The sequence below is a fragment of the Rhineura floridana genome, chromosome 8 (assembly GCF_030035675.1).
Source record: "Rhineura floridana isolate rRhiFlo1 chromosome 8, rRhiFlo1.hap2, whole genome shotgun sequence".
NCBI lineage: Eukaryota > Metazoa > Chordata > Lepidosauria > Squamata > Rhineuridae > Rhineura > Rhineura floridana.
Window position 1 is genome coordinate 123,396,156 of NC_084487.1, and position 14,544 is coordinate 123,410,699.

Below are 14,544 nucleotides of genomic sequence, written 5' to 3' on the forward strand. Positions count from 1 at the left end.
AACCATTTTGGGATTCAGGGAGGATGTCTTCTGAGATAGGTAGGAGGCAATTTGCGAGGATCCTTGCAAGGATTTTACTTGTGGTAGCTAGAAGAGAGATGCCTTGGTAGTTCCCACAATCTGTTCTATCACCCTTCTTGAAAAGAGTGATAATTATGGCATCCCTAAAGTCTTCTGGGATCTCCTCCCTCTAGCCCGTAGATGTCACTTTCTATTTAGATTTTTAAAGACTATAACAACTTCCAACCTCTGCGGATAATGGAGTCTGCGGATAATGCAGCAAAGTGGTGAGGAATCCATCTTAAAATTGCCTGTTACTGAAGTGCATTGTGTGGCTGTGGGTGTTTTAAAGTGTGCTGTGAAGTTTTGCTGGGTACCATCTATTGCCACACCCACTACTAACAATGGTGAGGTGCTCTGAGTATTGGGGATGTAAACACTTTAAAAAATATTTGGAATAGTATATTGATCCGATAGATAGATAGATAGATAGATAGATAGATAGATAGATAGATAGATAGATAGATAGATAGATAGATAGATAGATAGATAGATAGATAGATAGATAGATAGATAGATAGATAGATAGATAGATAGATAGATAGATAGATAGATAGATAGATAGATAGATAGATAGATAGATAGATAGGTGACTGTCTTTGGAAGAAGGGGAAGAACATAAGACAATTCTTGAAATAGAATAAGTGATGGGCTTAAAATGAAAAATGTGGATTAACACACCTAGGGCTGTCTTGAAGTGGACGAGCTGGCAAAATTACCTCCAGTGGCAACAGGTCACCCTAACTTCTTGGCAGTTGGTTGCCACCATTTTTCTTTGTCTGGGATTCTCAGAGTAAGAATCTGGTTTCAGGACACGGCTGTGTGTTGATGTTTGTTGATCATTCTGAAGCCAATCAGGTTCCAGACTATGTACCTGGGCTTTCTTCTCAGTGAACTTCCTGGAAAAATCAGAGCACTAGGAGGGCTAACAGCAATGTGAATAATACAGAAAGTTCAATTCTCATGGAAGAAAAGGGAAAATGTAGTCAGAAAAAGGATAATTTAGTCATTTTGATCATGCAGGTCTTTATGTATGATAATGTATTTCAGGGACAAACTGGACACGATGCTGTTCACACAATTAGCAATTGTGTTTTTTTTAAAAAAAGAGTCAGTTGGAGATATAGACCCCCCCATCTAGATTGGTGGCCTAGAAGGGAGTAGGGAGCTTTCACCCTCTGCCCCTCATTGCAGTCCCAATCTGTATCACATGCCCAATGTCTGCTATAGACATTGGGAGAAAAACAGCAAGAGAGAGGGTGGAGGGCATTCAGATTTTGGACCATAACCGGGGCAAAGAGTTAAAGCTAACTATTTCCCTAGCAAGGTCACAATCTGGATAAGGACCCCAGTACTGGAATTTAATTTTTTTAAAAACCGCATTCACCCAATTGGTAATTGTGTGAATAGGATCACTTGTAGTCTAGCCCTCATACAAAAGTCTGGGAATTTAGTGCTCTGTGCCTTGTTAGAACTGTAAAGAATTGGTTCTTTAAAGCCCTATTCTGTCTTTCCCATGTTTTGCCAGCTGCAATATGGACAACTGGTGTAGGTTTATCTTATTTTGAAGCTAGGAACTGATGAAAAAAAGTAAATGCTTTTCTGCTAAAAACATTATGGTGCCAAGAGACAATATAGCAATGTGTATTGATACAAACAGCTCCACTGTCTACGTAGTTCGATAAGCTAATGCTAGAGCACAACTTAACCCCACAGCTGGCATGATCATCTGCAAAACGGAGCTCAAAGAGAGGATCTTTAAATGTCATGTTAACCTGACAAAACAGCAAAATAATGGTTTCTCAGAGTAATACCATTGCTAGAATTATATAATCACTAGTTTATCTGCTTCCATTTCAGTCTGACTTCAGGCCCAGTCATGGCACTGAAACTGCTTTGATGGCCCTAGTTGATGACGTTTGTTGAGAGAGGGAAGGGAGGAGTGCCCTGTTCCTTCTTGATGTCTTAGTGACTTTCAGTGTCATTGGCCACAGTATCCTTCTGGAGCAGCTCAGGGAGATGGGGTCGGCGCACTATACTTCCGTGTGCTGCTACCCATTTCCAGAAAATAGTTGGAGGAGCACTTGAAAGCACCATGGCAGCTGTCCTGTGGTGTCCTGCAGGCTTCTATCCTAATCACCATGCTGTTTAGGATCTATCTGAAGCCACTAGGATCCGTCATCAAGATATTTGGAGCGAGGTGTTGCCAGTGTGTGGACACCCTGCTCTAGCTTTCTGTTCCATCTGAATTGGAGGGAAAGTTGAGATGGTAAACCAGTGATGGAGGCAATGATGAACTGGATGTGGGTCAGTAAATTGAAGCTGAATCCTGAAAAGACAGAGGTGTTTTGTGTTCCACATTCTTGAATCCAGGAGGTGGAAAGTCAGTCTGTTCTGAATTGGGATGCACTCCCCTGGAAGTACCTGGTTCATTTTTTGGAGGTATTCCTTGACCTAACATTGTCAATGGTTGCTCAGGTGCCTCAGGGCCCAGGAGTAACTATTTCCAGCTAAGGCTGCCTCACCAGGTTAACTGAGAAGACAAGGCTAAAGCTGAGGCATATGACTTCATGGTACAAAACTTGATTTTACAGAGAGCCATTCTGACAGGGAACCAACAGCCTAGAGGCTGATGACATAATAAAGTTCATAGACGCTTTATTTTACTTTACAGGCTTCAAAAACGTACACTGTTCTAAAAACGTAACATGCATTGACAGGGCACTTCTTAAAAACCTGCCCATATTTGAAAATGAGTTTCTTCACTGAAAACCCTGCTATAGAAAACTGGACAACAGAGGCTCTGTAAGTAGAAATATATAAGCAGATGAACTTCACTGAAAAATAGTGCTTATAAATGATCTGTGAAATGGAGTTCTACGTATTTGGATTACTGAAGAGCTACATCTTCTTATCTATACTTGTGTAACCACTTGTGAGACAGCACCTCTGTGAGACAGTACCTCTGTAGGAACATAGCCTGTCAACTGGGGGAAGTTAACATCATTTTCCATCTTAAACACACAGTAATGGTGGAGTGAAGATCCTCCTGCAGAACCAGTTAGAAAGATGGGGAAAACACATGATAGGCTCTGGAAATGAATCTGTAATTGGTACGCTTTGGAATCTGGACATGTGCAAGTGAAGGAAACCTAGTATGGTATAGGGATGGGTGAAAATTTTGATTCAATTAGCATTTCACGGTGAATCTATCAAATTCACACTTTCCAAAATATGAGAACTGAAATATAGCCATCCTTCAAAATTTGCACTTACTTGAATTTTGCAGTGCAGTTCACTGACCAACCAAAGTTTACAAAAATGTACATGTTAGGGGAAAGAATGCATAAAAATGAATATGTGAGTGAAAGTAACATACAAAATGCATTATATAGTGATAAATTGTTTGCAAAAATGTGTACAGTAGTCAAAAATTCTCATTATTAGAAAGTTGCACTAAAATGATGGAGAATTTTCATGAGGATTTTTTTTAAAAAAAAGTCACAAATTACTGAGGTGATGAGTATGGCTATTTGGAGTGGAACTGCTGGGCTTAGTTTAATGCTTCCCCTAGTGGATTTTGAATACTATTATATAAATGTCCTTTGTCAAGGGGAAAGAAATTCAAGCCTACATGTGGAAGGGAGCTCGTAGGGGACTGGTGCATAGCTATAGCAAGCGTGGCAGGATTAAAGCCCCTTCCCTCAACTCTCACCCACCCCCTCACTGGTTCTTTTTGTGTTAGAAAAAACAACTAGGCAACACCAAACAATATGACATATTGCATGCCTTGTTTGTCCCTGTGCAACTGAACATTCTGTGTTACAACATCGGCTCATCCAAAGACTCAGATGTTTTACTGCCAGAAGCAAGTGTGGTAGAATGAGATGAGAAAGATTCATTTTGGGGGGGATCCTTTTCTGACAATTTTTCTGTGCATTCCCCTTTGAAGGGGAATCTGTTTTGATGTTGCTCTCATTCCTTTCCTCACTATGTAGCTTCATAAGCCACCTTTCAGTAAGAGAGAGGCAGCTATTTTTTCTATAGTATGCAAGCTCTAGTTCTGCTATTAAAAAGGCAGTATTGTTTGGTATCCCTTTCCTTCGGAGCACTACGTATTTCTGAGGACAGCTATATTTATGGCCTGCAATATATGTTATATAGTGATAGGTAGTATTCCCTGCTCTAGTACGCACTGGAAATCACCTGGAAGAACTGGTTTATATTCCTGGATGTCCTACAGACTTTTGACTCACCACGACTGTAAGCAGTGGGAAGAGGTTTTGTTGGTGGTGTGGAAGAATCTTCATTAGGTCTTTGATATTGTCACAGCATGTACAAGGCTGCTAAGAACCGTGGGAAATGTCTATAGATACTGCTATGACATGATAGAGGCTTACCAAAGAAATCAGGGCACTACCCACTCAAAGTTAAACTCTTTTAGCTCCCATGTATTTCAGTGGAGAGAATTATGTGCATCTGTTGACTTTTGAACACCCTCTTAGATTGTATCAATAAATAACAGATGTGCATAATCCTTGCATTGAAATAAATGGCACATCCAACAAGGTGAAAATTGGTATAAACAGGTATCCCCAAATCAGTGAGATCTTTCAAAAAGTAATCATCATTTTTCTCTTTAACTTTATTCAACAAATTGAAATGTAAAAAGAAGTTTTCTTCTGCAAACAATATATTTTTTGAAATTGCAGACCTTGATTATTTATGTGAAAGTGTACAGTCTGCAGTACAACAACACCCAAAGTGCACACGTTTCACTTTTCTGGTGTCTCTCTCCTTACCTATTTGATCCTTGCAAAAAGAGTTCTTATCCCTAATTATTTTAGGCAGAGTTCATCTTGTGAATATCCATTAGTACCTGGATTTTTTTTGTAGGCATTAAAGGAATGACACAGCTTATTGCAAGAAGATTTCTGCATAGAACTATGCTTTGCCTAGTGTGGCCACTTTTACAGCTCCGCCTTTGGCGTTTCCAAATAATGTATACCATGTCTGTTCAGCAGATGTTACAGTAACTTAAAAAAACAGAGTGAATTGGATATTCGTAATAGTATTCAGGATGTCATAGATTTAACTGGTAGATCAATCTGCTAAAGGTGTAGCTGATTAATTAGCAGAGCTAATTTTAATCAGCAAAGCAGAGATTAAATGGCATCCTTGTTTATTTTTGAAGCCATTTTGAACCAAGTAAGGAAAATGAAACTAATAAATAGTTTTTGCCCTAACAAACAGGTGTCGTTTTCGTTCTTCAATTATAAGTTGTTTCACACTGCTTTCAATCTCTTCAGTCTCAATATGAGGCTCTGCCAGTATGCAAATATATTTTACAGTTCTGCAATATATTTCAATCCAGATAATTAAACAACTCCAGCTCTTTAATCAGCGGACAGTCCTAATTTATGCTACTAACATGATAACCATGATATGGTGGGCAATATTTCTACTTATTTACAAAATTTATCAATTTTATCCAACTAACAGTGCATTCCTAACTGTGTCTATGCAGAAGTAAATTCTGTTGAACTCAATGGTGCTTACTTCCAGGTAAGTGAGATTAGGACTGCAGTCTAACTCATGCTTGGAATAGACCCATTTAAATCAATCAACTTAAGTTACTCATGACTAATTTAAGTCATTGATTTCAATAAGTCTCCTCTAAGTATGTCTTACACTTAGTATCTATATTTAGTATCAGAAATTAACAAATTGCAAATATTTGTAGTCAGGATGCTGGTTACAGCCATTAGTACAACTTTGGGTTTTTTTAACATAAAATGTATACTTTATTAATGTAATGCTATTTGTTATATTGTAGGTACGTGAATGGCTGTGCTTAAACTGCCAAACACAAAGAGCATTATCAGGACAACTTGGGGACATGGACAAAACGACACCTCCTATACTTTCAAAACCATCACCTCAAAGCCAAGCTAAATCTGTTGAGTCACCTCACCAGCAGAAGGCTTCAGCCCAAATGCTGGAAAAACCAAAAGGAGGAGCACAAATTCAGAAGGAACTTTCAAAGCTTCAGCAGGGCAAATCACTAAAGGCAATTTCAGCTGAAATCCAGGGGGATATTCAAAAGGAAGATTCAAAAGTACAGCAAGAAAAATTGGCATCAATTGATAAAATCACTCAAAGCGTTTCAAAGAAAGATTCAAAAATTCAGCAGGAAAAATGGGCAAAATCACCATCTGCTTATCAAATTCCCAAGGAAGAGCCAAAACTGTCCATGAAGCCATCTGCTGATGAGATCTCAGAAGACATTCAAAAGGAAGAGCCAAAGGAGCTGGCAAAAATATCTGATAAATTTCAGAAGGAAGATCCAGAGTTTCAGCAGACAAAATTGGCCAAGACTCCATCAGCTGACCAAATTCAGAAGGAAGATCCAAAGATCCAGCAAGTGAAATTGACAAAAACACCATCAGCTGATCAGATTCGAAAGGAAGATCCAAAGATCCAGCAAGTGAAAATGGCAAAAACATCATCGGCTGATCGGATTCGAAAGGATGATCCAAAAATCCAGCAAGTGAAAATAGCAAAAACACTTTCAGCTGATCAGATTCGGAAAGAGGAGCCAAAGATCCAGCAGACGAAGTTAGCAAAAACACCTTCTGCTGATCAGATTCGGAAGGAGGAGCCAAAGATCCAGCAGGTGAAGTTGTCAAAAATGGCATCTGCTGATCAAATTCGAAAGGAGGATCCAAAGATTCAGCAGGTGAAATTGGCAAAAACACAATCTGCCAATAAGATTCTACCAGAAGTTCAAAAGGAAGTTCCAAAACTTCTACAAGAAAAAATGACAAAAATACCTTCAGATGGTGAGATTAAAAGGGTTGATCCAAAATTTCAGCAGGCAAAACTGCCCAAAATTCCATCTGCTGATCATATTCAGGAGGAAGACTCAAAATTACCTCAGGGAAATATGATAAAGACAACCTTTGCTGATCAGCTTCAAAGGGATGATCTGAAACCTCAGCAGGTAAAACTGGTAAAAACACCTTTAATAGATCCATTTCCTTCCAAGACAAGTAGTGACCAGACGCAAGTGACAGCAACACTGGAGGGTGTCACCAAGTTTCCACTTTCAGAGGAGAAACCCCATTTCCCCAAGACCAAGCGTAAAACAGACATGGCTGTGGTAGAAGAGCGATTTACTGAAAGACAACTAGAAACCAAAGAAATTCCAGAAACGAAGAAGCAGGAAGAGGTTAAAAAAGAGGATTTAATTCTAGGCATTCCAGACACCATCCCTAAAGATCAGAAATCTCAGAGAGAAAGCTCTGCTCAGCCAGTACCTTTGCCAAAACCTGATCATGCACTAAGGGAAAAAGCAGTAAGTGCTTTACTTTTGTCCCCTTCTCATGTTCTTTCATTGAATGACATAAATCCTAGGAACAGTGGCCATAGTCCAGCCCAATTTAAGCATTTAAATGTTAAGCATATGTTTTGTTTTCTAACTGAAATAAATATAAATGTTAAATGCTTTAACTTTGGCTGCAGTGCAGCCAATTTGTTTGAATAAATAGCTTAATCCACCCCAGGTTTTCCATTGGCACAGAATGAAATAAATCTTGTAAATTGATTTTGGTAGGTTTATACATTCGCTTGAAAAGTTCAAAACATGCTCAACTCTGTAGTTATTAGGTTTGTGCATTCATTTGTCCACTTATTTTCAAGACTGTTGTTCCCTACAAATAATCAAATACTAAGATAAAGGAATGAGAAGACTGTCAATGAAGTTAATAACACTGCTGGCCCACAGGCCAAACTTGGCCCACCAGATCTCCCCGTTTGGCCTGCAAAGCCATGGGGTGGGTAAGCTTCTAAGGAACAATTGGGAGACTAATGAAGCTCCTAGTTTTTCTTTTGTTGGAGCAAGGAGTACTCCCAACTGTCCCCAGCTGGTAGGCAGTAGGCATATGCCTTACTTAAGGAGGGGAAAGCAGTTTCCATTCAGTGGAAACTGCCTCTCCCTCCCAGCGCTGCTCTTTGGAGCTGTCCCATGCAGCTCCTTTCCACTTCTGACATTGGAGATGGAATGGAGAAATACGTGGAGGCTCGTAAAGAGCGTTGCAAGCATCTCCATGCTTTCCCTTTCCGTCTCTGATGTTGACACTATTTTCTACAGTGTTGCAAGATTTTTTTTAAAATAACTGTTCCAGGTACCCCAAATGCTGATAAATATTGTTTAAATCCTCCAAATGCAGTAAATATTAGTGTCTCGCTGCAACCATGATGATCAAAATCCTAGTCTATAAAAAGCAACATAATAAGAAAAATAGGATTTTTTAAGAAGATGCCTGTAATCATAGGAAACATTAATAAATCATCTTGAATTACTGCTTCAGTGTTTTACATTTTCTCTCACCAAGTAGGTATTTAAAAATGTTTATTTTTATGTAGTTTTATGTTTAATATTGTATTTTATATTGTTGTGATTCATCCTGGGAGCTTCTAGTGAAGGGCAGGTAATTTATTATTACTATTAATCATAATCATAATGTACTTTGCATTTATATCAAGTACTGTCAACATATGGAAGACTTAGGACAGGCATTCTTTGGGAGGAAATCCCAACATTAGCACAAAGCACAGAAGGAGCATTAGACATTGTTCCAAAAATCAGGAAAAGGTCTACAGATGTCATCCATGCGGATCTCTTTCGTATCACCTCATTTTCTGCCATTTCTCATAAAGCAGGACATGGTTCACAGAGGGATGGGGAAAGTGTAAAAGAAATCTGCCTTTATGTGCGATCACTTAGAGGGATTTGCCATTATCTTAATTTTCCCTGTCCAGATATGATAGAGCGTATATTATAAAAAAAGTACTTGTTCTTTTCCAAAGAAGTTTCAGTGGAGGCATTGCTGTTAATTACATGATTTCCATGGGTAAATATGTATTAATTATTTATTTGAAATATTATTTCTACCTTTCACCTGAAATCACAAAACAACGTACAGTGAAAAAATACATTAAAATTTCAAAATAAAATAAAACAGCAGCCAGGAGGCCAGGGCAAAGATAAACGAGCAACTGGCACTAAAGCTACCAAAAGGTCTGAGAAAATAAATGAGACTTAGGAAGAAAATAAAGACGTTTTTAGAGTTGTCAGTGTTAGCCCTTACCTTAGTTTCGGAGAGGAGGTGATTCCAGTGGGAAGGTGCCACAACTAAGAAGGCCTTCCCTGTGGTCACAGTGAAAGGCATCTCTGCAAGTAGTGGTGTGCCACATGGGCCTCATCACATGACCTTAGTGACTGGGCAGGGTCAATACAAACAAAGGCACTCCCTCAGGTAGCCTGGTTCCAAGTTGTTTAGGGCTTTATAAGTCAGATGTTTAACCTAGCCTAGTAGCATATAGGATGTCAGTGCAGTTTTTCAAGCATGGCGTACCACCACCCTGTGCAGGGTGCAGGGTAGGATATCCCAATTAGCCACATAGCCACTACACTAGCTGCAACTTCCAGACTAGCCTTGAGGACAGCTCCACATAGAGCACATTACAATAGTCCAGTCTTGAGGTTACCAGTGCATGAGTCACAGTGGCAAGGCTATCCCAGTCCAGGAATGCTCAGCGCTAGTGTATGAGGTGAAGCTGGTAAAAGGTACTTCTTGCCACTGTGACAAAGGTGGGTGAAGGAGCTCTCCCAGACTACATGCCTACTCCTTTTTGGGGGGGAGTGCAACCACAAGCATATTATTATTATTATTATTATTATTATTATTATTATTATTATTATTATTATTATTATTATTATTATTATTATTATTATTAACTTACCCCTCACCAAAAGGTCCCAGGGCAAGTTACAATTTAAAATACGACTAAAAGCAATTTGTTCCTAGTACCAGAACCAAAATGAGGGAACCCATCCTCAGCAGCTGTTTCCACAGCAACACGAAACTCTCCACTTGTTATCACACAGCGCTTAAACATGTCCCGCATCTCACTCTCCTTGCAGCCACTGATGTTAACTGGGTTGTTAGAGTTCCTAGGAGCTGAGAGGGTAGATGCACAGAGGTTCCACTCTTGGGCTCCTCTACCCACTAGTCCTGGTTGCTGTACCTGAGGAGCTGCAGTGAGCATCTCCTCATACACAGCTTCTCTATGCAGAGGTAGAGCTTTGCATCCAGAAGGTCCCAGGTTCAGTCCCTGCAGCTGATTTTAATTGTAATTGAACAAGCATATGACAGGCACAGTGGTGAGTATGTGGCAGCTGTTGACAGAGCACTGAGTGTGGCATACAACCAGGTTAGGAGGACAGAGCTGTATGTGACATATGGCCAAGTGCAGTGGAGGATACTATTCCATCACTATTGCTGAAGTAAGACTCAACTACCAGTCCAGTTGGCATCTGTACATGGAATGAGGGAGGGTTGCCATCTTGTCCTTTGCCTCAGGCAGCAAAACATCTTGGCCCTGAATCTATCTGCTATGGAACCACTGTGCATGTGAAATGAATTCCAAGTACATTGCACACTCTAAGTCTGTATTGAGTGCCAGAGAGACGTTATAATAATAATAATAAAATTTTATTTTTAGGCCGCCTATCTGGCCGAATGAACGGCCACTCTAGGCGGTGTACATAGTTAAAAAACAACATATAATACAGTTTTAACATATAAAACAATGTCAATCCACCACCTACATCTATACACTGTAAACTAAAACTATCTAGGAGACCTGTATGCCCGCTGAAACAACCAAGTTTTCAGTCCTTGGTGGAAACTAACCAGGGAGGGGGCATGGCGAAGATCGTATGGCAGAGAGTTCCAGAGGGTGGGTGCCACAACTGAGAATGCCCTCTCTCTGGTCCGCACCAGCCCAGCTGTCTTAACTGGTGGGACCGAGAGAAGGTCTTGTGAGGCAGATCTCGTCAGGCGGCATATTTGGTGATGCTGGAGGCGCTCCTTTAGATAAGCTGGACCGAAACCATATAGGGCTTTAAAGGTTAACACCAACACCTTGAATTGGGCTCGGTACACAACTGGTAGCCAGTGCAGATCTTCCAGCACTGGGGTGATATGATCCCGGCGGTGGCTGTTTTTAATCAGCTGTGCCGCCACATTCTGTACCAGTTGTAATTTCCAGACCGTCTTCAAGGGTGGCCCCACATAGAGCGCATTACAGTAGTCTAAGCGAGAGGAGACCAGGGCATGTACCACCTGTGGGAGCAGATGAGCCGGAAGGTAGGGTTGCAGCCTCTGTATCAGACGTAATTGATACCAAGCTGCCCGGCTCACCGCCGATACCTGAGCCTCCATGGACAGCTGGGAGTCAAGAATGACCCCGAGGCTGCGAACCTGGTCCTTCAGGGGCAATCTAACCCCATTCAGCATCAGGTCAATATCCCCTATCCTTCTCTTATCTCCCACAAGCAGTACTTCGGTCTTGTCGGGGTTCAGTTTCAGCCTGTTTCCTCCCATCCATTCACTTACAGACTCCAGACACTTGGAAATGGTCTCCACAGCCAACACCAGTGAGAACTTAAATGAGAGATAGAGCTGAGTGTCATCCGCATATTGGTGACACTGCAACCCAAATCTCCTGATGATGGCCCCCAGCGGTTTTACATAGATGTTAAACAGCATGGGAGAGAGGATAGAACCCTGTGGCACACCACAATTGAGAGGCCAAGGGTCTGAAACCTCCTCTCCCAATGCCACCCTCTGGTGCCTGTCAGAGAGATAGGAACAGAACCACCATAAAACAGTGCCCCCAATTCCCATTCCCTCCAGGCGATCCAGGAGGATACCGTGGTCGACGGTATCGAAAGCCGCTGAGAGATCCAGGAGGACGAGGAAGGAGTGTTCTCCCCTGTCCAACGCCCTCCTTAAATCATCCACCAGAGCGACCAAGGCTGTTTCAGTTCCATATCCAGTCCTGAAGCCCGACTGGAATGGATCTAAGTAATCTGTTTCCTCCAAGTGTGTCTGTAACTGTTTGGCCACCACACGTTCGATCACCTTGCCCAAGAATGGTAAATTAGAGACTGGGCGAAAGTTGTTAAATCTTGAGGATCCAAGGAGGGTTTTTTCAAGATGGGTTTTATTACCGCCTCCTTGAGGGCAGATGGCAATGAACCCTCTTCCAAGGAAGCATTTACCACCGCCATGATCCCTTCGCTCAGTCTCTCTTTGCAGCCCACAATGAGCCACGTGGGGCAAGGGTCAAACAAACAAGTGGTCGGCCTCACAGTAGAGAGCACCTTGTCCACTTCCTCAGAGGGAAGAGGCTGAAACCGATCCCACCAGACCGGATGGCAACTGATCACCTCTGGCCTGCTTCCTGTGTCCACGGCGCGCGGAATTGAGCTCTTCAGGTGATCGATTTTATCAGCAAAATGTTTTGCAAATGCATCACAGGAGGCTTTAAAGTGCTCCATGGGTTCCTGGGCAACTGGACCGACCGGGCTTCGGACCACTTGGAACAACCTCCTGGGACAACATTCTGTGGATGCAATAGAGGCAGGAAAGAAGCCCTTCTTTGCTGCCTTTGTTGCCACTTGGTAGGCAGCTATTGCTGCTCTAACCAGTGTCCGATTGTCCTCGGAGCGGGATTTCCGCCACCGGCGTTCTAGCCGTCTCACCTCCTGCCTCAAGCCCCGCAACCGTGGTGTATACCACGGTGCGGTCTGAGTTCTATTCAGGGGGAGAGGGCATTTCGGAGCCACCCGGTCTATTGCCCTGGTGAGCTCCCTATTCCACTCTGTCACCAGGGTTTTGACCGGGTGGCCTTCAGACAGCTCCAAATCTCCCAGCGCATTCAGGAATCCAATTGGCTCCATCAGGCGTCTGGGGCTGACCATCCAAATCGGTCCCTGTCCCCTGCGGAGGGAGCATGGCACTAAGAGGTCCATTTTCACCAGATAGTGATCTGACCATGACACGGGGTTCGAAGAAATAGCCCCCATTTTCAGAGCACTACCAGAGACAAATACAAGGTTGAGAGTATGACCAGCTACATGGGTGGGCCCACAATTACTAAGGTGCAGTTCCCAGGAAGTCATGGCTTCCATGAAATCCCGAGGGGCTCCTATGTGATCCGTCCCGGCATGCAGGTTAAAATCCCCCAGAACCAAAAGGTTGGGGGAGAGAACCCGCACAGCCGAGATGACCCCCAGCACCTTGGTCAGGGAGTCAGCTGTGCAGCAGGGTGGGCGGTACACAAGAAGAATCCCTAAACTGCCCTTAGGACCCAACCTCCAGTACATGCAATCAACAAACTTGGTCTCATGGAGAGGAGGTCTGGCAAAAATCAAGGACCCCCGATAGATAACTGCCACTCCCCCTCCCTGCCTACCAATCCTCGGCTGCTGCGCATACTGGAAACCGGCTGGACACATGGCCCCAAGCACAGGAGCTGAGGCCCTGTCCAGCTATGTCTCTGTAATGCATACCAGGTCTGCGTTCTCATCCATGATCATGTCATGGATGAGAGATGTTTTCTGTACCACAGACCTGGCATTGCACAACAGCAGTCGAAGATTGGTTGGAGCTGTACATCCCCCAGTTATCTTCGGGTCTTGGGCAGGCCTGGAACAAGGGATGAATATTATGCATCTATCCCTTGTTCCCCGAAACTGGCCTGGCCTGCCCCTAGCACCTTTCTGGCGTCTGCCGCCTAGCCTCTGGATGTCGTGGCCTCCCACCCTCCCTACCGGAACTCTCTCTGCTATGCACATGACCCCCTCCCTTTCGGGCTTCAACAGAATACCCCAGCCCTAATGGCCCACACAGAATCTGTTATTGACCCCTCCCCTAACAGCTCCGTTCCACCAGGCGCTCCAATCGAGCGCACCGGCGGCTCTCCTTCCCTCACCTTCCCCTCACACAAGCCCCAATGGGCCGGCAGGCAACAGCAATCCGGCGGCAGATCAACCACTGCTGCTGGGAGTCGTAGGTCCAGGCCCACTGAGCCAAAATGCCCTTACAAGATCCCCCTCAATGGCCCAGGGCCATGCCCACACCTCAACCTACCAACAGCACCCCCACCACCTTCAACCCACCGTCCTGCACCAGGGCAGGGAGGCAGGCCACACCCAATGCCAGCCGCCCCCCTCAACACCTCCTAACTACCGCCGGTTTAGCACTTTCCATGGCCTTTCCAGCCCCAGTCGTCTTCCGCGTTTTTCCGCCGCTGCTGGGCCGTTTCTCCGCAGCGCTGTCCGGTTGCCGCTGGGCCGCTCCCCCTCGGGCCACACCTTGGCGGCATTCTCTGGGCTGCCCCTCCTCGGTGGCCTCCTGCCACCATTAGATCACTTCTTCAATTCCGCCGCCGCCGGCTGTTTCTCGTGGCGCTCTCACCGCCGCTTCTCAGCTGCCGTCGGCTTGCTGTTCCTCAACTCGGCCTTCTGTTGTTTGGTCACTCCTCGGCGGCGCATCCACAACTCCGCCGTTGCCGCCACTGCCGTTGGCCGTTTCTCGCGGCGCTCTCACCGCCGCTACTCAACTGCCG

General features: G+C 43.7%; 1 protein-coding gene across 1 annotated transcript in view; it reads left to right on the forward strand.

The window, feature by feature from the left end:
* PCLO (piccolo presynaptic cytomatrix protein) overlaps nucleotides 1-14,544 on the forward strand; it is a 394,902-nt gene that overhangs the window by 208,039 nt on the left and 172,319 nt on the right. The window contains exon 4 of the mRNA XM_061582318.1: nucleotides 5,897-7,417. Within this exon, the coding sequence (XP_061438302.1) occupies nucleotides 5,897-7,417 (1,521 nt within the window). The remainder of the gene's footprint in view (nucleotides 1-5,896; nucleotides 7,418-14,544) is intronic.